The 23378-nt window shown below is 38.8% G+C and overlaps 1 protein-coding gene and 1 long non-coding RNA gene across 2 annotated transcripts; one reads left to right on the plus strand and one right to left on the minus strand.

Annotated features, from left to right (window-relative positions):
- The first annotated feature begins 921 nt into the window (after window positions 1–921).
- On the plus strand, window positions 922–8488 carry LOC121909071. Its single transcript, XR_006099363.1, has 3 exons — window positions 922–1005; window positions 5637–5816; window positions 6381–8488. It is a non-coding gene; the product is annotated as an uncharacterized LOC121909071 (long non-coding RNA).
- An 88-nt stretch (window positions 8489–8576) lies between these two features.
- On the minus strand, window positions 8577–23345 carry LOC121909047 (NACHT, LRR and PYD domains-containing protein 3-like). Its single transcript, XM_042429414.1, has 15 exons — window positions 23205–23345; window positions 21489–21643; window positions 18460–20376; window positions 17592–17768; window positions 17151–17399; window positions 16766–16936; window positions 16489–16662; window positions 13510–13559; window positions 12844–13412; window positions 12686–12741; window positions 11654–11868; window positions 11223–11491; window positions 10849–10965; window positions 10609–10750; window positions 8577–9944 (listed from the first exon to the last, which is right to left on the minus strand). Exons 2-15 carry the CDS (start codon window positions 21641–21643, stop codon window positions 9622–9624), a joined length of 4584 nt encoding a protein of 1527 aa, XP_042285348.1. The 5' UTR covers window positions 23205–23345; the 3' UTR covers window positions 8577–9621.
- Between the last annotated feature and the right edge of the window lie 33 nt (window positions 23346–23378).

Raw genomic sequence — 23378 nt, forward strand, 5'->3', positions numbered from 1 at the left:
GTGCATGCTCTATGGGCTACACAATGCGGAAGATCTGGGTACTTTCATACCGGGAAGTTGATTTTTTTTGCTTCATGCGCCACTGAGCAACTGTCATAGGAATGAACGGGGCCCTGCCTCCAACGCTGTATCCAGTTCTCTTTATGCATCTATGGTCCTCTCCCACAGAGCCCGCCATGTTGCACTGCCATGTTTCTTCAGTAGCCCAGAATGGACAAACCAAACGTTTTCACAAGTTTCGCAGCCACCGTAGGTTCTTCTACATGCTTGGAAGGGGAGGTTGAGGGGAAGGGTATTCAGTTGGTTATAATCTGCAACCTCACTGCTAGAGGCCACAAAATCCTACACATTGGTCCTTTAATGCTGTTTCAAATCACTGTCTAGTTTAGTTTTGTTAGTAAATTGTAAGTTGAATAAATGTTATACCCAACATATAATAAATCCATCGTACTGAATGTCATATCTGCTCATTACTTCTCAGTATGCACAGAATTAGATTTTAAAGATGAATTTCAAAATTAACCCTGAATCAAATGACTCCAGGTTATGTGAAAATGTTGCAAACACCACACACCACTGAGAATTAAAACCCCATTGCATCTCCAGACACCTTTAGACCTCTTTTCAAATACAAAACAATTTAGGCTCATATACAATATTGATCTTTTAAAAGTGTATTTGCTATTATGATTTTTTCTGTATGATTTTAACCCCGTTCTTTGTATCTGTTGTTTTGAAGAGAGATAGAAATCTGATTGTTAGTTGGGGGGCTCCTGGATTGAAGAGGGAAACAAGGTGGCAGCTGTCCACTGCTTGAGCAGAGAATGTAGAAAACTCCCTGTTATTCTTTAAGAGCTCCATTTCCCAGCAGACTCTGTTTTTCCCAGAAGCCCTTGCTTGATCATGTGACGCTATTCCAAGCAAGCAGCAAGCCACATGACTGCTGTCCGAGCTTGTTAAGTTTCTCTCTCCGTTTTGTGAAGACTGATGTGCGTCTATATGAATGTGAGTCATAGCAAATTGTATTTGTATAATGTTGATATTGGCTCAAATATTTATGTTACTTGGGAACTTTCAAACTGTCAGATGATGTTAACTGATTCAGCTAATATGGTACTAAGCTCAGGCTAATTCTAATAACCCTTGTAGTGGGCACTAGCATATAAATACTGCCTTCATTAGTAGTTTGGCCAATTAGATGCCTGGCCAATCCTAGTGCATGAATGCTATGCAGGGCTTGTCTTGCCAAGAAAAGTGATATCCATAATAATGCCTCAGCCCCGCCCTCAGTGAAACACAGGGAGCAGAGGAGAGGAGAGAAACTAGCATGACCACGTACTAGAGACTTTGTATTCGAATCTTTAAAGTGGAAAGAGGCTTAAAAATCATGTTTAGTTTTTATTACGCTTTTAATTGTCGAAAATTAAAGTGTTACAATAAGTGTTCATGAATAAACTATCTTATGAAGGAGGTCCCCACATCGGGTCTCAAACTGAAGTCTTCCAGATCATAGATGAATGCGCTGACTATTGAGCTAAAACTCTACCTATCACCTCATTGCAGACAGACCTCTACCAATTTATACACAGAGACAGCACATTGTGTAACGTGTAGGGATGAACTTGAAAGGTGATTCTTGCTTTGCACTTTTCATTTATTGTCTGTTTTTCACAACCTAACTTTGTGGAAAGGAGAAGGGGAACAACAGGTTATGGAGAGTCCCTTGGGAGCCCTTTGCATGTGTCAGTAGCTCAGCTTTATCTCTGGGGAACACCCCCAACTCTGGGAGTGATGTCCAAATTAGGAAATGTGCGTCATGTAGCAGGTGGATGTGACTCCTCTCGTTGAGACCTGCTGACAGACGTCAGTTTTTTATAGTTTTATAGTTTTAATGAGTATGATGCGATTCACTGTGTGAAAAGACTGCTTCCTTCCCTTTTCACTAGACCCTGTTCCCCAACTTAAGCATTTTTTGTGTTTATGATGTCAGGTCATACAAACAGCAGAACACAAACTTGTTTTAGTCATAGTTTTATTTATGTTGTGGTCTTTTGTGCAGATCATTATTCATTCAGTGAGCTCAACAGTGTGCATCATCAAGTCCTTAAAGCAGGTAGTGACTGAGGACTGTCATGCAGTGGCAAGAAGAGTAACGCTGTTTTCAAGCGAATTAAAGTTGGTGTACTTGCGTCTGTGTCGGTCTGAAAAATTAGAAAAGAAAAAATATGCTGCATCCCTGCAGGAACCCAGTAGGGACAAAACACAATGTAGCTTCACAGTGATATATTTGCAAACCAGTTAAAAGACATTGATTTGTATGACAATCTACTATATTGGATGTGTACTAAATATTAACAGTACAGAAACAGTGGTCATCAGGTTATTAAAAATGTTCTCTACAGCAGGCAGCACATAGTTTCAGTCTTCAATGAAATGTACAACTTAATAATGCAGCATTTTTGTGTATAGAAAATGTCTTTATTGACTCAATGATGTGACATATGAATGAAAAGTACACTGTACCCCAATGACAGTCAGTGATCTGCCTTTTACTTTAGCTTATCCTTGTTTTTCTTCACATATACTGTATATATTTTCAAATATCTGCAGTACTCCTCTCTACATCAACAGTACAAACAGCACAACTATAAACGTAAAACTCATTAAACTCATTACAATTGTTTTTTTAAGCCTACAAAATATACTCATACTAATTTATAACATACTGCTTTATGATTTTGTTACTGTATTATTTTTAAGATTTTTCAGGTTTACTTATTTAATTCCTCTGGTTAGTAACCATCTGCTAAGGGTTCCCCACAGACATTGTTGTGGACAAGGTCCACAAGTTCTGTAAACTCATCAGCTCATTCGTCAGTCTATCCTCAGGTTTTCATCCCCAGTCCGATGGTCAAATTGAGTGTATGAACCAGAGGCTCTCCAACCAGACTATCCCCCGTCCAGTGCTCCTATGAGTACAAACCTCCCATCTTTCCGGATTTCGAGCAAGGTTCCCTCTGTCCAGACCTTCAACCATCCTTCAACCAAGCCTGGCCATTGCTGCTACATTCCTCTGCCCACTACCAAAAACCAGCTGATTGGTGTTGTATCCCTACACCCTGGTAGTGTACCGCCAGAGGTTGTGACTATCGACCTGCAACATTCCCTTAAGTCACGCGAGTTGGCATTATGCTTTGCTGGTCGAGTTTGACATGTAAGCCCACCGAAAACTGTTCAACCTTCTTATCATTATTGGTGATCCGGCCTATAAGAAATGTTTCATCAGCGAACTTAATGATGGAGTTGGAACTGTTCCTGACCACACAGTCATGTATTTTCAGGTCTCAGGTGTTCAGAGCTTTGCCTGATAAAGGTCTGAGGACCAAAACATTGTCAATTAAGTTAGTACAAGTGATGGTGAGTCCAAGTCAATGCATCTTTCTCACATGGGATGGAAACCCAGTCACCCTCCACTCAAAAGTATGCTTGTTACTTCACTGAAACATTTGAGTTTAGGAATTTCCCTCAAAGTAGTCACGGTCAGAGGTCTTAATGCATCTTTAATATGGGAATCATTTATATAATAATGAGAAATATGAGAGGAGGGATGGGAAAGGGTGTGATAACAAACACAGAAAACTGTTTTTATAGTTTGGACAGTTTCTAAAATTAGAACACAAATCTGGCTAAGACTGCAAGAACAGATAGTGAGAGAGGTTGGCTGTGGGCAAGTCGTGGCTTGTGGAATCACAGATCATTAATCCAAGGGAAGTAGACTCTTTCCTCTCTGCCAAGCCCTGCCCCCTCTGTCAAACAAATAGTCTCATGTTATCAGGTGTTCTTCTCAGTGGGCAGTTTAACTGTCAAACAAAGAAGAAAAAAAATGGAACATACAGAAGAAATATTTACTCATCATAAGCTGTTGCATATGGTCATGGGATGGTGCAAATTTGTCACTGATAAAAGGATAATGTCAGGTTAAAGTAAGGTTCAAGGTTCACTGAGGGGTGAAATGTTTTGAGCTTTTGAGATTCCCTGTCAAAATGTTAAAACAAATGAATGCTTAGTACTGTGAGTGAGTCACTGGTAATAACTGCTTTTCTGTAGGAGTTTTATGATAACAGCCATGCTAATAATTGTCTTGCATCAACATTATGGGTTTACTTTAGCTTGAGGAGCACTTAATATAAGTGAGGTCAGCCACAGTGGCGACAGCAACTGCTGCTTAAAGATGGTGTGGTTGATTATGCCAGAACTTAATTACATGAAAGCACAAACAAGGTTAAAGTAAGGGCACAACAGCTATACCAGTATGTGGCTGATTCACAAAAGATCATGTTTTCAACACGTACAACCATTTCCAGCTATGCTGGTGGCATTTTCAGAGGAAGGAGAGTTGTCTAACTGGTTTTACAGAGATGGGTGTTCAAACAAAATTTTAAATAAAGGTTTGCACAAGACCTGATCTAGATCTATATGTGTTACTGCAGTATTACTAATAAAGTGAATGTCCTTTTCCTGTCTGGTCATGTGGAAGCTGATATAACTGTAAATGGAGGAAGTTCTACCTCGTCCTCTTTGTCTGAAACTGTGATGAATACACTCAGAAGAGCTTCTGTTTTATATGCCTTGAGAACTGAAAAGAGATTAAATGATATGTCTGATACTGGCAATGTGGATTAATTCTTAACTTAGACAAGACTAACTGTTGAGTGACAGAAGTGTGAAAGCATCACCAGGCTGTGACTGACCATCAGTGGCTCTAATTTAACAGTTTTAACTTCACAACATACACATACAGAGTTCAAAAGTCCAAAGCAAACCGTTTACAGCAAACGCCAGCAGTACAGTGAGTGCATGTGGAGATTATGTCTTGCTTGTGTGAAGCATGAACACTGAACATGAGCTCCTCCTTGTGTTCACCTTCATTTCTTCAATCATTCAGACATGCAGACTGCATTCGCAAAAATCAAAAGAAATATCACTCAAAAGAACAAATTATGAATTCTGTGAATTTCTACATATGGATGTCTCAACAGGAAAAACAATGCATGCTGACATAAAAGTATGTACAGAGTTACCAGTTCCCATTATAAATTCCTCCATCACAGTCAGCAGGATTTTCTGTTAGCAACGCTTATTTTATTTTTTTATATTTTTATTTCTTCTTTGGTTTGTTGTTGTAGGTTTACACATTCACCATGGCAAAATGTTTTTTTTTAATTATAGCAATATATTCTAGTCATGCTTGTCATGTATCTATCGTCTAGTCATGTTTTTATTGTTGTTGTTGTTGCTGTTCTGCTTCTCTTCCCCCCAACCACTCCTATGCAACATAGAATGCAATGACTTCAGCTGCAAATGAACTCATTAGAGAAAACTGTGTGACCTTGTTTTAAAATGTCATACAGAAAAAGTAGTAGTAGTGGTATTGTCATTACTACTAAAGTACTGCTATTTTAAATAATACAAGCTTAAGTTGTGATTTACATGCTAGTTTACCAAGTTGGTCATTTCAGTACCTGTGCAGCTCACTAACCAAAATTTCATGAATTAAAAATGTATTTAAACAGTGATTCAGCAGCTCTCTGTGGTTTTGAATTGAACTGACCATTGGATCACTAAATGTTTCACAGTGATGATCACATCTGATACTGAGGAAGTGAGGAACCTGACCCTCTAGTGGACTTCACTGGAACATCACTGATCTCTTTCCAATCACAGGACTGCTGAGGAGTGACTCCGGGATTCATACTGTCGACTCTAAAAAAGGAAACTTTTTCTTTACATCTTACAAACTCACAGTGTGCAGTATGGTGAGTCATATTGTGAAGATTGTCCCTTCATATGTGTTTACACACTGTGTTTGTGTTAATAGTTTTAATTAATACAATACAATTACATGTACATACAGTTTCCAGTCCTTGTCATATGCAAATAATGTTAATCAGATGATTGGATGATAAGAGGACTTCTTCATTAGTTCATTTCAAATACATCACAGTTAGTAAACCAAATCACTGTGGCACTGCTTTAGGTTAAAGGGCTGGTTAACACAAATGAAAAAACAAAAAAATCTTATTGACCTGTAGTCATATCTAACCATGCAGATAGTTCTGTTTTCATTTTTAATTGCTTTGAGCAACACAAGTGAAATTTCATTCATTTCTTTTGTACTTTGGTGGAGGAGAAATCTTGAATGTGGATTTTTCAATACACTGAAGAAATTAAACCAAAACTATCTGCATGGGTTGGTAGTTATGTGAGGAAATGTGTTTCATATATATATATATAATTTGGGTGAACTGACCCTTTAACCAAGTGTCGTGATTACACTGTAGCATCTGTGTAATTCTTTGTTTTTAATGTTTCCTCTGCAGAGTGTGTATCACATCCTGCAGTGAACAGACTGAGTGTGAGCGCTGAGAGCTGCATCTTGCTGTGTTCTGTGGAGAAAGCTGAAGAGACAACACTGTTGTGGTACAAAGACGAGGAGATACTGAACCAGAGCAGCTCTGCTCTCTCTCTGCCTCTCACTGTACACAAGCAGGATTTCAGCTCCTCTTATAGATGTGTGGCTGCCAACGCTGCTGAAAATAAGACTGTTGTAGCTGATATAAAGACATTCTGTGGACAAAACAACACAGACAACACAAGTATTCAACATTCTGTTTCTAAAGGTTCATACTCTCAATGAAACATAATGTTTCAGTGTATTTTACTGGTGTTCATGTTCAATGCGTCTGACAGGTGACAGTAACACATGTCTCTGGCTGTTCATCGTGGTGTTTGGGAGTTCTGTTGCTGTTTTTTGACAAACATGAAGAGAAAGAGAGACACTGTGACAGCTGCACCATCAGCTCTACACTGAGCAAAAATCATCTTTCAGAAGACAGAGTGGAGCTAAATTGATGAGCTCTTCTTGTATGTGACTCCATCATTTATAAATCAAAAAGAAAACAATCCAACTGACATTTTCAAATGAACTTGAAAAATAAAGTGGTAAGGTTCATCATTGTAACACACTCTCCTGGTTGTGTTTCTTTGTCTTCAGTTTATAAACTTATCATCAACAATTTAAACCAAAGTTCTAAATATAAATAAGAGTTTACTGAATGATTGCACATGACTGTTGGTGTGTGACACTGATGAGAAAACCTTTTCTGTGGGCCACTTAACACAAGTGGGTAACACGTGGTATTCAGCGGCAGTCACAGTTTACTGTGCTTTGTGTCATATGATCCACAATGTGGTCAAACAACCACAGTTTGAAAGAGATGCTCTAGCTGCACTTTGATTTCTGCTCAGACATGACATGAACAAGCAGCCAAGCAGGGTCAGAGGTCACCATGGAGTTATATGTGAGGATTACCATCTTTTTTATAGGTAAACTTTTAACTACATAACTGATGGCTCTTTACCTGATCAGGGCGTCTGAAGGGTGGAATGATATATTTTATATATTATATAATTATATATTTTTGTGATTTTAGAGGTCTTTTTAAATGAATGTGTGCAGTGTTGTTGTACTGTTTGATAACTGTATGACAGTTTGTATTATTAAAAGTCTGGTAACACTTTTTTTTTTTTAAATTTTACAAGTCCCTTCATTTTATAATAAATTGCTGAGTAATGGTAATTTAACAGTAAATGTTTAAGACATTTTACAGAATGGTGGAATTTGTTATGAGTTATAAGAAAAAACAGAAACAAGAGTTAAGTTGGTTTAGTTGGTAAGTGGTAAATTGTTAATTAGCTAAATTTATTCTCAGTGCGTAGTTTTGTGTGTCAAATTATATATATTAGCATAAGAGTTTTTAAAAAAAAATAAAGGTAGCTGGCATTTATTTGAGCTATTAAGAAAGAATGTGTGTAAATAACTGAGAAAGAGCAGCAATGTCTGTGTAGTCTATGATGTGTCATTTTTAAGCTAAACTGTATTGTGGAATTAATGCAGTTTAAGCATGAATTTTGAATGACTAAAACTTTAAAAAAAGGTTTGATCAGCTACAGTATCTCTAAACCAATATGAACATTCAATGTACTGCTGTGGCAGATCATATTTAGACATACAGTTTTTGTGGACACTGCTACGACATCACAGATTTGAAGGTTTTTTAAGTAAAAGCTTCTAAACGGAGGAATCACATGTACAGAACAGAAGCAGTGTGCAATCATCAGTAAGCATCATTATCTATAGTCTATAATCTATCTATCATTTAATAGTTCCTTAATCTCAGAGGAAGTGCCAGCATTGTTACGAGATAGAAGGAACACAAAACTGTTTGGGATGAATCAGAGATATACAAAGTCTGATTTATGCTTCAAATGTTATCACTCCATTGAATGTGCATTATCAGTGGTTCTCAGCCTTATAGATATAGGTTAGAAGGGACCTGCTACACCTACTAGTAGGTTAAGCAGGGTGTTATCATCATCACCTTTGAGTTACAGAAACCATCTAGTGCATAACGCCAATTCAATCGAGTGATAACATTCGAAACAGGTGGATTGATATATTTCAATTGTCACGAACTGGCTCAAATTCAGTGACAAAAAAGGGAATCATGCTTGAATAAAGTTCCTAAAATGACGTTTATTGTCAACTTAAGATAAAATATAATAATAATGTTAGTCAGGTAGGTCAACTCCTAAATTTAAGTTTTGGCCCCAAAACAAAAAATAAAATAAAGGTATTTTATATTCTCAACCAGAATTATATTCCTAGCACTTTTGGGGAGGCTTTGAAATAGCCTTTAGACAATTGTGTAGAGAGATAATATTAGAATAAAATATGTTTTAATACTCAAATTAACATAGAAATGTGATCCAAGTATATAAAGTCCAAAAACACACAGAATATATGATTAAATCCATAAAATATTCTATTAAAATCTTAAGAAAAGTATAAACAAAGTATACACATTTATGACAAAAAGGAATGATATGAAGTGTGGGCTGCTTTGCATCAGGCTAATGTGACTCCACATTGTATTTACTAAACAGGACATCATCTGTAACTCCAGCATCATTTTGAGGAGATGGCAGTTACTCACCATGCACTAAATCTCAACTGCTCTGTAATGTGTGAAAATAATTAGCAAGCACGTGAAAGCTGTTCATACATTGATTTATGTCCTCTTAAGTGTACAAAATGCACTGCAATAATTAATCATGTTCAACAGCTACGAACAGCCCTCACTGTTCCCCAGCACACACACATAACGATATAACTTTCCTATTATCAAGTTTTCTTCTTTCTTTGCAATTAAATCAACAGAAACATAATTGTGATTTTGAGATACAATAAACAACTTTAAGACACTTGATAAGGAATTTTTTAGAGCAAGACGTGTATGCCAGTGTCTCTGCTCGCTCTTTGTGGTATCACTTACATTAAAGTCTGTTGACACAGTTTGAAAAAATGATTAAATGTAATGTGTAATTCAGGCTGCAGGGCTCTGTTGTGTTGTATATCCTATATGGTTCACTTCCTCGACATCTGATTCATGACATTTGCTCGAGTATAATCATTATTTATAGTGTTTCACTTCATTGCTTTTCAGATTGAAATGATGATATCATGGCTTCATATGATCATCACTCTAAAGATTTTTTGCATCAGATTAAGCCGAGCTCTCTGCAAAGGAATGTATCATCCTCGGAGAAGAGGGTAATCAGTTTTTCGCTGGCATCGCTTCCTTTTTTTCGCACCATGTCAATCACGTCTCGTGCTTTGTCTCGCCTGGGTTTGGCCATGGCTGCCTCCCTCTCAGCATCAGTTATAACCCCGTGTCCCAGAAGTTCATCCAGCAGCTTGTCCAGAACAGGATAAGACACTCTGTAGATAAATGCTGACCTAACAGTTAGCAGCTTCTCTTCTGCTGAGATGTTGTCTCCCATCCTTGGCAGATTTTGAACTGATGAAGCATCTGAAGATGAAGCTGGAAAAAGAATTTGATTCAACAACAGAGGCCAGCTAGAAATTGGAAGAATTTCCATAACTCAATGGGAGCTCTTCCATGACAAAATCATTTCAACTCTTTCAACAGCCTGACAGGATAGAGTGTGAGTGTGTGACTGATTGACAAGCTACAATTTCAGCTTTGATGGTATTATTTCACTTTTATGAGATAAGGCTTCCAGGATGAGGACTTTCTTTTTCTTGGATTATCTCTGGGAAACGTATCGACGAGTTTGTAAGTGTGTTGTATGTTCAAAAAAGTCTTTTTCCAAAAACATGTATTGGAAAAGAAGGGATGTCTCATATTAGGACCAGTATGGTAAATCAGGCTTTGGATACACTCACAATACTTGTTAGTGGGATCAATTAATTGTTGGTGTGGGTCTTTTCAGGGGATTTGTTATAATAGAAAAAATATCAGCACTTACCCTTTAAGATTAGGTTAATAAGATTAGGTAGTGTTTATGCTAAAGGCCCTAATTCTTATATAATCAAGTCATAACTTGTCAAAATTTCATAAAATTCCAGGAATGTCATGACAGAAGAAGAAGTATGAACACTGAACACTTTCAAAAGCCACTGCATGTGCATGGCTGCATATGGTGTTATTTGGTGCTCTATCGACTGAGTGACATTGTATTTACCAGGCAGATGAAGGCAGTGCTGCCAGACTTGTGCACTGTCTGGATCTCGCAACATCAGAGTCACTTCCTCTGTGCTCGTCCTCAGGATGATCTCATACGACGCGTGGTAATTTGGGCCGTAATTGTCAGAAAAATGTGCACGCTGAAATGAAATGAAGTGGAAACATGTCATTATACCATATGTTGGGGTTTGACTTGTATGCAGAGGCAGCAGAAGTTGTGTTTGATGATCATACTCACCGGTGGCTGTATTTTATAGCTGTCTGGGTCACTAAAGAGGCTGTAATATTGTTCTTTGTAGAGACGACAGCAGGAGGGGGCCTTGATGAACTCAGATTCTGTATGTTGTGCTTTTACCTTCAGTGATATCAGAACATTTTGTTAGAGGATTTAACTTTATTACTCACAAAGATGTCACTGTTGAAGTTTCAGTCTTGAAACATGAGGACATTACCATTACTCGCCACAAGAGGACACAATGTGCTAACAAGCAGATACTTAACAGTGCTTTTGGGGTGATGACATGAAGCCTAATGATCAGATTATTTGAATACAAGTGTATTAGAAGAGTGTATTATACTGATGGTAAACTATGATGTGACAGAGGGTTTTACCTCCAGCAGAGGCACGTTGCTTGGTAGCAGAATCACACTGAGGATTTGTTTCCCTGAGCGGAGCGGTGGTCGCAGGAACAGCAGGACTTGGCCATATACTGGTTTCGTTATGAAATTCAGAAACCTCTTGATGAGATCCCAGACGATGCCAAAGGAAGAGAGGTGAGGGACGTCCACAATCACGTGGGTGTCAGTAACCTCCAGCGGCTGTATGATGCTCATGCCATCCTCAGTGATGTTGACGACAGCGAGGCTTTCAGAGACCAGTGCTGTGAATATGTAGAACCATCAAATTAGCCCCATAACAGTTTCACTCAGTGTCATTTCCATCGCAGCATTTATTCTACAAAGTACTGTTACAGACTTTAGGTACATAAAAGAAAACACTATTTTCTGTTGGTTTAATGTGTGTGGCGCAATAGTGTTCTTACCAGGTTCAGGTTCACAGTGTGGGAGATGGAGCTGACGGATAGAGTCCTCAGCACACTCGATGCTGAACAGCGGTCCTGCAGGCACCTTACGAGCTGGCTGGAGGAGCATGTCATTCCAAATCAGAGTCCTGTACATGACCTCCCCCTCATGAGTCACATTAAACCCCAGTCCAGTCAAAGAACAATGGAACAAACCTGGACCGGGGAAAATGAACCTATAAAACACAGAACAATGGAAAATACTCCCATCAGCCATCATTGATGGTAAAGTTCAAATCCAAATTAGATAATCAGATATTGTGTTCATTAATAAAAGCCTACCTGCTTAATTTCTGTTTCTACAAGTCTTTTTTTTTCCTTATATACCTGTACAAGCTATATTTAATGCACGTTTCTTTTTACAAACACAAACTGCCTTGTGGTTCTTGTAAATTCCATTCATGCTCTGTTTACGCCTGTTTTTCAGAGGTGGAGAATTTTCTGTGCAAAACTGACTTTCGCAAACAGCACAATGTTAGTAAATGTTAACGTGTCTCCTCCAATTACTTGTGCTGTCCTCAAATAAACGCATATGCCAAGAAGAGAGAGGTGCGCCATCTGGTCCTGAGTGTACTATGAAAAACTACAACCTGTTTTTGTTTTTAAATAAATATTGTAATGCTAATGGTACAAAATGATGTGGAATGCATAGTTTTTTGTCAAAAACATCAAATATAGATTGATCTTTGGTCTAAAAAACTGAAAATTTCCATCATAATTTCCTTGAGTCCAAAGTGATGTCATCCAAAATCCAAAAGTATACAATTTGCAATCATGTGAGACAAAGAAAAATAGCAAATCCTCATATTTGGGAAGCGAGAACCATCAAATGTTTGTTATTTATGCTTGAAAAATGACCTGAACAATTCATTTTTGGTTGATTGACTAATCCATTAATTGACTAATTGTTGCAGCTCTTGTTTAGAATAACAACTTGAAAAAACATCAAACTAGGAGGAATACTGTGAATTGTTGTGTAATGATATTTTGTACTTGTATGAAATGCCGATTCTTTCTGTTGTCACCTCAGGTATGAAGCTTGACTGAGCCTGGAATCCAAAAAGACAAAAACATTTTTTAAAAATGAGTTTGTTTGTTCACAGTGATAGCATCTTGTAGTGCAGTGCTATGAAACAACCAGAAATACTCACAGGATCCATTTTAGGCTTCACTACTCTGGACAGGGTCAAAGAAGATACAGTGTAAACAGTGAACGCTGGGTAGAGAGGCTCGGTGAAGGTGGTGTGGAAAGTATGAAGGAGAGTTTTTGTGTCACCAGACAGCCAGTAGAAAGACAGGATACCAGCTGGCCAGTCCAGAAACAAACCCAGTCTCCTTGGTCTGGCCAGGAATGCTTGGACATCAATGATGGGGGCAGGAATAAATGTCTCTGTGTGGCCGTGACGGAAAGAATAACCGTTCCACACAGTGATATTGAAACACCAGGCCTTGTTGCTCCGGTCAATTTCTGTGTCCCACCGTCCTTTCCTCTCTATACTCTTATATGCCACACCAATATTCACAAATCCTTTCCACTCCACTTCCCAGTAGCAGCGTCCAGTCAGGCCCTCTCTACACAGTACTTGGCTCTCTTCATCAAATCTCTCTGGGTGATCAGGATATGGCTGCTTCTCTTCAGTAAACTTCACTTCCCTGTTGCACTCAGACAGGAGGAGGTGTTCATTAACTGTGTTGGGATCATATGTGAGATCACAGGCATCTATAAAAGAAATAGAGAGCATGATGGTTAGGTTTCAGTCTTGTCTGTCAAACAATGAAAACTGACAGAGTAGAAATTCAGTGAATAAAAAGCTTACACTTGTTCAGATGCTGTGGGTTTACCCAGTGCTCTTCATCATGCTCCACACTGAGGAACACAGAGGAACAGACAGTGAGAAAGTGCCTTTACCGTGGCAGTCATTAAAATGGACATCAGATATTATTACAAATTAAACATGAGGCTCACATTTTCTCATGCCATAGCAAATTAAGTTTGCATTCTATCCTATTATGCAACATTTTATTATTTTATAAACAGACCTAGAGAATGTTTCTTATTTCACAAGTTAATAGGAAATTCTGACAATTCTTGTCTTAAGTTAATTATACTTGACTAAATAAAGATGAAGTACATGCCATCGGTACTTAATTGTGCTGATGATGAATGTTCGATTTAAATGATAAATATTCTTCTGCTCAGATCTCACATTCAGGTAAGAACTTAAATTACAGGATGCCAACATTAATTTCTTTTCAGGTTTTGAAGTCTTGCAGCTAGCAGAGAATACACTCAGTTGCCATTTTATTAGGTGCACCCAGTTAAAACAAATGAATCTAATACAACAGCCCGGCAGTGGTGGAAGAAGTAATCAGATCCTTTACTTAGCCTAATTACCAATACAGCAATATAAAAATACTCCATCAGAAGTAAAAGTCCTGCATGAAAAATCCTACTAAAGGACATAAATATTAGCAACAACATTTACTTAAAGTAAAAGCACTTGTTCTGCAGTGACTGATCTGTGATTATATGACATCATTATTTTTATTAATAGTGAAGTGAATAGTAATAGTTTCAACGACTTTATACATAGTGTAGTCCAGTGGTTCCCAACCTAAGGGTCGGGCCCCTCCAAAGGGTCACCAGATATGTCTGAGAGGTCGTGAGATGATTAATGGGAGAGGAAAAAACAAAGTTCTGATACACAAATCTGTTTTCAGTTTTTGGACTTTTTCTCTAATCTCTGATTTTTGGTGAAATATTGGATCATATGAACATTTAGGGAGGGGAGGGGAAAATCACTATTTGGTGAAGCTGTTTTACCTTACGAGGCAGCTGGATTCACAAGATCACGACATCACGCGATAACCTCAAGTTATGTGCTTTGAACCACTGGTGGTTCAGACCAATCAGCATCCTATGAGGGGATCTTGTGATCTCATGAATCCAGCTGCCTCTCAAGATAAGACTGTGATAGACAGATGGTTCATCCATCACCTACCGAGTATTTTTTGAAAGTGCCTGTTCTTTTCCAAACAGTTTCCGAGAATGACTTCTCAGATGGTTCTGTGTAACAAACCATCTGGTGTCAGGTTAGGAGCTGTTAAAAACTCATAGGCTACGTTCACACTGCAATCCTCAGTGCTCAGTTTGGATTGATTGCTCAGGTCCGATTTTTTTGTTTGGCTATTCACATTATATTTAACTCTATCTGTCAGCGCCTCTCCACAAGACTCTCATGGCAAGAGACTTAGTTCAGACAAGTGACGTAAAAGTTGCACAAATTCCGTTATGACTGTTCAGACTGAGGTTGCATTGCAAAAAAAAAAAAAAAAAAGACCTGTATCTGATTTAGGACCACATATGAAAGTGGCCCAAATTAGAATTGAAAAGATCAGGTTCCATGTGATTTGTGCTGTTCAGACTGTTATGAAAAAAAACAAAACAGGTCTGAGTCACATAGGAGCAAAAATATCCCAAAAAAGTATTGGGATGAGACATCTGAAATGTGACCCTGACTACACACTCCTTTTCGTAAGACGTCAAAAAGCCAAAAAGGTTTGAAACCACTGGTTACATCTTTAACAATGTGTTGTACTTTAAAAGCTTGTTATTATTATCCATTGTGTCAAATCTTCATCTGAAAAGTAACTAAAGCTGTCAAATATATGTTGTGGAGTAGAAAGTACAATATTTCTCTCTGAAATGTAGTGGAGTGGAAGTATGAGGTAACATCAAAGTACAAGTACAAGTACAAGTACCTCAAAACTGTACTTGAGTACAGTAGTTGAGTAGTAGTAGTAGTATGCTGAGTTACTTACCACCACTATAGCCCTGAAACAAATCCTACACGTTCAGTTTTGTTGAATCTGTTTAACAGAAGTGTTGATTACAGCCTCCAAAATGACAGTAAAGTTGAATTAACACCTTTAAACACATTAAAAGCTCAACATGATACTTTGTAAGGGCTATAAAGATATGACGTGAATCGGCCTCCAAGCAGAGGGTAATTCTTGAGTTACTTTCAGTTCTTTAAGCTGTAAACAAAGAACATGCTCTTTTCCCGTTTAGTGTGCACTAGCCTATCCTCAGTACCCCAGTACCTCAGTTGTTTCTTTCCAACAGTCAGTTAAGTTTGGACATGAATACAGTTTGAAGCCAGACCTGTTTCAGTCTGTAACGTTACTGTACTCGACAGAAATGCGCACTTTGTTAATGTGCTGCCATTTTAGCTCGTAGTTTGAAGCGAAATGAAAATCGCGTTTTGCTGTAAAATAACTGGTGAGCTGTCGTTTTTTAACGTTACTCTTACAGACATTTTTCAATATTTTCCTACCGCTGACTTAACTGAAACACGGTGTTGCTTCAGCCTCCTCCTATATCTGTCGTCTCGACAGCTTGAGATGACGCAACCGCTGCCGCATGTTTATAACCAGCCTGCCAGCTTCCTCTCTGCTGCACAGAGCACACACCTCTCAGAGAAGTGCTTTTTAAAGGGCCAGTTCAAAAAAAAAATTCTCACTGACTTACTCATTAGCCGGTCATGAAAGAAACACTGAAATAAATATCATAAGAACAGAAGAAATAATCTCAGAACTCCCCCTGAAAACAACATATAAGCACATAAATTGTGCATCCAACGGACTGCAGCTATACTCTATTTACTCTGGGATGGTCAGCAGAATAAGTTGACAGATCATATGATATAATCGCAGGAAAACACTACCCTAAAACTGCTGTCTGTATTTGGGAAATGAAACCTTAATTTAAGGTCGGAACTCTACAGTTTACTAACCTGAGTTTTTCCAGTCTACATTTTGGGTCCTCCAGTCTTTCAGAAAGTAGCTTCACTCCTGATTCTCCTGGGTGATTGTAGCTGAGATCCAGCTCTCTCAGATGGGATGGGTTGGACCTCAGAGCGGAGGCCAGGGAGGCACAGCCTTCCTCTGTGATCCCACAACATGACAGCCTGCAGAGAAGAGGGTTCTCACTAAAAAAATACCACACCTCACCCTGTATTGCATGTTGCATAATATCTGATCAACGTATGAGTCCAGGATGTGTACCAGTACCTCAGTATCTCCAGCCTACATTTTGAACTCCCCAGTCCAACAGAGAGCAGCTGCACTCCTAAATCCTGCAGATCATTGCGGCTGAGGTTGAGCTCTCTCAGCTGAGAATTTGAGCTGAGCACCGAGGCAAACACTTGACAGCATTTACTTTTCAGGAGACAACCGGGCATGCTGCAATCAAGACAAAAATGCATAAAAATTCAACATTTTTGCTAACAAGAGAACATTATGTGAGGATGATGCTGTCACTATAGGCAAGGCAAGGCACATTTATTTACATACTGTAGTACATTTCATACCCAGAGGCAAGCCAAAGTATACAGGCAAAAACACAAAAAACAAATGATGAAAACAATAAAAGTAGACAAGCACTAAATACATGTACCTGAATTCCTCCAGTTTACAGACTGGACCGATCAAGATAGTGGGAATAATAGTCAGCAGACTTAGTTCATCGTTGACATCATCATACTTTTCCTTCTTCTCCACTTCTTTAGAAAAATATCCACTATAATCTTGTGGGTAACTGTATATGCAGTCAGTCAGGTCCAGCGCTCTCAGGGATGATTGTTTTAATTGTAGCAAATTTGTCAGTGTGTGACAATGACGGAAATCCAGAGAAAACCCAGACAATCTGTACAAAACATCACATCATTTATAAACAAGGTGTAGTGACAGTCTGTCAGAGGTTCAAATGTACTGGGATGACTTCAGTTAATAAACACACACACAAACTCTAGTAATTATAACCGAAAACTTCTCACATTTTAAATCGACGGTGCACAAAAGTCTGGGGAATTAGTTCAGATTTTGATCATAAACTGACCTCAGTATCTGAAGTTTGCAGTTAGGACTTCCCAACGCAGCAAAGAGAATATCAGGAAGAGAAACGTTGGCGTTAGAAAAACACACCAGGCAAAGCTCCCGCAAGCAAGAGTCTGGTGACTGAAGAATGGAGAGTAGTATCGCAAAGGGTTTATCACTCAAATGGCCACTCTTGAGTCTGTAAACCAGAAGGAAAGCAACAACAGAAAAAAAGATGAACTCTACAGTGAAATCTTATAAATATGTATAAATATATATATGATAGATTCTCACGATGCTATATGCACCATCTTTTGATGCTTATAATTTAAAGCTGGACTGTGGGACTTTTTCTGGCAGTGATAATAATTACAAAAACACTGTTGACACTTATGTCATAGGCTCCACCTTAGCCTACTCTGTTGCTACTGTTGCAGCTGTAAAACGGTGGATAAATTGTTTTGATCATCACACATTCCTCGCAAAATGACTCATTTCACTATCAGAATTTGATCCATTCGGTCTGATAAACTTTGTTCTAAAATTTGTCTAAAAGAGCTGCACGATTAAATTATTTCATCTCCATTCAGTTAGTTGCTCGGCTGGTGGAAGTCTGGTGCACACTTTTCTCAAGGGTGTATAATTAGCTTTCCAAAATGTACAGAGACAAGGAGAAGGAAAGACCCTTCTACGTACTATACATGGTAAGTTGTAAGCTAACTACAGCAAAAATCTGTATGGTCCATAAGTGATTTTCAGCAAATAGATAGAGACTGCAAAACCTCTCATGTGGTCAAACCTGCAAATATCATAACACAGTAATTCAACTCACATTCAGTCTGAACACACCTATTTGCATTAAATCAGAATTTACTTTATATGGTACTTACACTGCCCGCTTGCAGTTCTTCATTGGCAGGATAAGTTTCTCAACCCCCACCAATGGTGTCATGCATTTTGTCAAGTCAAGTTCATCAATCAGTTCCCTGGATATTTGCAGCATGGTGGACATTACTGAGCAGTCAATGGGTGAGAGTCTTGCTCCTGAATGTAGAAACATTCTGATGTCATCCTGGAATCTCTCTTCTTTTAGCTCATACTTGCAGAGGAAAAGATTCATGCACCTCTCCTGTGGGATGTTTCCTGCATGAAAATTTCGAAGGTATCTCTTCATCTCCTCAACAGTCTCTGAGCTGCTCTTTGTCTGTGGTAGTAAACCTTGTAGCATTTTCTGGTTGGACTCCAGTGAGAATCCAAGGAAGAAGCAGAGAAACAGGTCCAGCTGACCTTTCTCACTCTGCAAGGCCTTATCCACAATCCTCTTCTGCAACTCAAGCAAGTCCAGATCTGTAGGGTCAACATCGAGGAAAGACTTCAAAGTGCTGATGTTCTTTGTCATGCAGCAGTGGAACATGTAAAGAGCAGCGAGAAACTCCTGACAGCTTAAATGCACAAAGCTGAACATCTTTTTCTGATACAGCCCATGTTCTTGCTTCAGGATTTCTGAGCAAAATCCACAAAACATTGAGGCCCTGTCGACATCAATGCCACATTCTCTGAGGTCCTCTTCGTAAAATATGATGTTTCCTTTTTGCAGCTGCTCGAACGCCAGCTTGGACAGATTAAAGAGCATGGCAGCATTCTGTGATTCTGAGCTTTTCTTCCCATACTTCTGTGTTGTTCTGTGTGTTTGAATTAGCAAGTAATAAATGTACAACTCTGTCATTGTTGTGATCGTTCGACTCCTCTGGTCACCCCATCCTTTCTGAAATACCTCAGCGGTGATCCAACAAAAGACTGGGATATGGCCCATGAAACAGAAGCTTATCATCCCTCTGAGACAAGACAGGATTTCTTTGGCTTTCTTTGGATTAGCACTGAATCTCTTCATGAAGTATTCTTCCTTCTGTCTGTCAGTGAACCCTTGCACTTCTGTCATCTGGTCAATGTACTTAGAGGGAATCTGACTGGCTGCTGCAGGTCGGGAAGTTATCCAGAGCAGAGCGTTCGGCAGCAGGTTCCCTTTGATGAGGTTTGTCAGCAACACATCCACTGTTGATCTCTGATGTTCGTCACTCACTCTCATGGTCCCATCAAAGTCCAGTGGAAATCTGCTTTCATCCAAACCGTCAAAAATTAACAGCACTTGCTTGTTAACAAGTGTCTGTGTATCTTCTAGCGGTTTCAGTTCAGGGTAGAAGTGAAGAAGGAGTTGCAGAAGACTGTACTCACCCTCTTTGAGCATGTTCAGTTCTCTGAAAGGGAGCACGAAGATGAAATAAATGCTCTGGTTGGATTTTCCCTCTGCCCAGTTTAGGGCAAAATTTTGGACAGCAACTGTCTTGCCAATGCCAGCAATCCCTCTTGTCATCACTCTTTTGATGGCTTTGTCTTTTGCGGGTTGTTGCTGGGAAATGTTCCTTCCTGGTTTGAAGATATCCAGGCAGTCAATCTGTTGATACTCTGAAAATGGTGACGCCTGGTCCGGGAGTTTAAACTGATCGAGAATCTCATGTGGTTGGCAACCATATTCCTCAGCCTGTTGAGTAATGTAGAGTCTTGTGTAGACATTTTTGAGCTGCGATTGACTGGCTGACGTGCCCTCGTATATGAATGTAAACCTTTCCCTCAGATGGGCTTTAAGCTTCTGTTTAACATTCTCTGTGATTGCATTCCCTTCCATGTCTGCAGATCCTTCACCACATCCAGAAAGTCTTTCTGCATCTCTGCCCTTACCACCCCTGCTCTCTGTTTCAGTGGTGTCCATCTGATGTGGACCTTGGTTGTCCACATATAAAGATCGTAACCTGAAAGTGGGGAAAAAATAAAATAAAATATATTGTGTATCATCACACACATCAACACAAACAACTGTATGGGAATAACTTTAGCTCTATATCACTTTTGAAATGACTTTGATTCATCACTTTCAGGCTGACCAGCAGCAGTTTGTATAGTAAAACTACATGCTCATCATTTGAAGGGAGTATCTGATACAAGCTTAATAGCATACTAGATGACTTTGACTTGGAGCAGTACTTGGGCTGCGACTGATGACGTTTCACAAGTCCACAAGAAGGTACAGACAAGAACGCAGATTGGCGAAGGCCTTATTATGTCTCTTTTGCTCAGCAGCAGCCACTGTGACCAGCTGTGGCAGATACAGGATAATTAAAGGCCTTTCTCAATGTCATCAGGCAGGGCCCAAGTCCAGTCTCAATTACAAAACCACATTTACCTAACAACAGTCCAAATGCCAGAGGTGTTCTTGCGCCACCCTTTACAGTATATGGGGAGTGTATTGGGAGCTGATGTGTAAACTAAAACCCCAAGAACTGCACTGATACATTTCATCCATGGTATAAACTTGGACAACACTATCTCAGCATGCATTTCACATTGGTCACCAGATCAAGGACAGCCAAGCACATAACTAAAAGGATTATGACTTTGGACTTCAATTTGCTTAGAATGCAGGTTTGAACCTGATTAATGTGTATAAACAAAGACCTTGAATTTCCCTTAATTTCCTGAGATTCTCTCTTTAAAGTTATCATTTGATGAGTGAGCAAGACCACCAGCAGGATACAATAAATATGTCTTTTTACTTTTGTAATAAAACTATATAAATATTTATCTGTGATATGTTAAAATATAGTATAATAGCATAAGAAGAGCCATGAAGTCACAGTTTGCTAACAATTAGCCACCATAAGCAACCGTTCATACCAGACCAAATGAGGCTGTAGCAGCAAAACCCCTGAGTTTACTGAACTGAGCCCAGCTGTGTTTTATTGCACATAAATGAGACCTTTATCCTCAGAAGTTTATGTTAGTTCTTCTTTCAAATATTGCATAGTCTTCCTTTAAAGCTGTGTTTTCAGCATGTTGTAATGTGTATTATAGACTGGTATCTTACCTTTCCTCTAACAGACTTGCACCACTGGGGCCTTTCGTTGGAGGATCTACATCCTCTGTGCTCTTCGTCTTTCCATCTTCCTCCCCATCCTTCTGTGGTGACTCAATCACATCTACTTCCTCATCCATCTGATGTTTTCTCGCAGTGCCTGCCATCTTTTGTAGAAACAGGGAGCGGTACTATAGTTAAAGCCGAGCAAAACTAAGATGAAAGTTGAAGTGTTTGAGTAAATAACACAGAAAATAATGAGATGCAGAGGGGAAGAAGAAATGGTATGCTTCACAGTTTTTCCTGTAATAACAGAAATATCACTTACTGACTTTATTACTAACAGTGTGCTGCTTACTCCGACATGTCTTGGTCATTGTGATATGTACAGCATACCGTTTAGATAACTATAATGGTACAGTGAGTATTTTAAACACAATGTTACATCATTATTTCAGTAATGTGACTCTTGTTGACACAATAGAGCTATCTTATCCTAAACCAATAATCATTTTATCATGATATAACCTGTACTACCTGAACATGATATAACCTCTACTGTACTGTGGAAATAAACTACATCTCTGTTTTACATCAACAACTGCAATCTGGACACAGATAGAAAGCTGAGCATAAACTTCATGTGTAGATTCCATGCACTCTAAGACAAAACCACAAACAGCAGTCTTCATAAATCATTAAAAACACAATGATCTATTAATAGCTTGTTGTTTTAATTAGACCAGAGCATTGAAGCACAGCATTAACTTAATTACAGTTAGGTTTGAGGTAGGTATGTCAGACGACTTACTTACAGGTTTGTCTGTGTGGATTATTTATTGCAGCATGGCTAAGACTGGTAAAGACAACGCTTTAAATTTGTAAAACATGTAAAGTCTGGGGACCAGCTCCACCCTGTTCCTATGTCTCCCTCACTGTGGACTGTTGACCTCACAGAGTGACAGACTGCGATATAGCCTACCTACAGGTTTACAGGGTGTGGATATTGCACACTATTCAAATTTTCAAGTAAGGGAAGCAGCACTAAATATGAAATTACTCCATTAAAAGTAATGGTCCTGTTTTCAAAATATATACTTTTTGAAGTAAAGGATTAGCAATAAAATGTACTCACATATCCAAAATCCTATTTCAGAGTAATGGTGCCTTTGAGAGTGTTACCTGTTTAAAAAGTTAATGTTTAACCAGATGGATACTGTAGATAACACGTGGCATTACAGCTACTGCATACTTACCATGTCGGATAGTTGATAGCTGCTGTAAAGCTATGCATTATATATTTTGTCTTATATAAGATTAAATCTGAAGATTTAACACTTTCAGCTGTCATACAATGTAATGGATTAAAAGTAGACAAAATGATTTACTTTTGAAATGTTGTGGAGTAAAATATAACGTCTAACAATGTGGAAGTGCTTCCTGAGATCACTACTAACGCCACTTGAGTATATACAGTACACTGATATGCTACAAACACATCTGAATTTTCTCTTCTCCGTGTAGCAGTGGTGTATTCTCTCTGGCATTGTGTTAAGGATGACACGCACACAGTCGCTTCTCAGCTCTGACCCGGATTTATTTTGGAAACAAACCCAGCAGAATTAGCTCTCAACAGCTAACTCTCACAGCAGCAGTAATAGAAAATATACACACGGGCACCAGGCATAGCAGACTAGTGACCGAACCAATAAAAAATATTACATGTACCTGGTAACAAACACAGCGGCATTAGCTCTCAACAGCCAACTCTCACAGCAGCAGTCACAGAAAATATACACTGAAACTAAACAAAAATTAACCACTCGCTGCCGATATCTAACTGCGTCACGAGTATTGACTCATTACACATTACTTGTGACTGAACAAGGGGCGTACCCGCGA

This window comes from Thunnus maccoyii, chromosome 2 (genome assembly GCF_910596095.1).
Source record: "Thunnus maccoyii chromosome 2, fThuMac1.1, whole genome shotgun sequence".
NCBI classification, from domain to species: Eukaryota; Metazoa; Chordata; class Actinopteri; order Scombriformes; family Scombridae; genus Thunnus; species Thunnus maccoyii.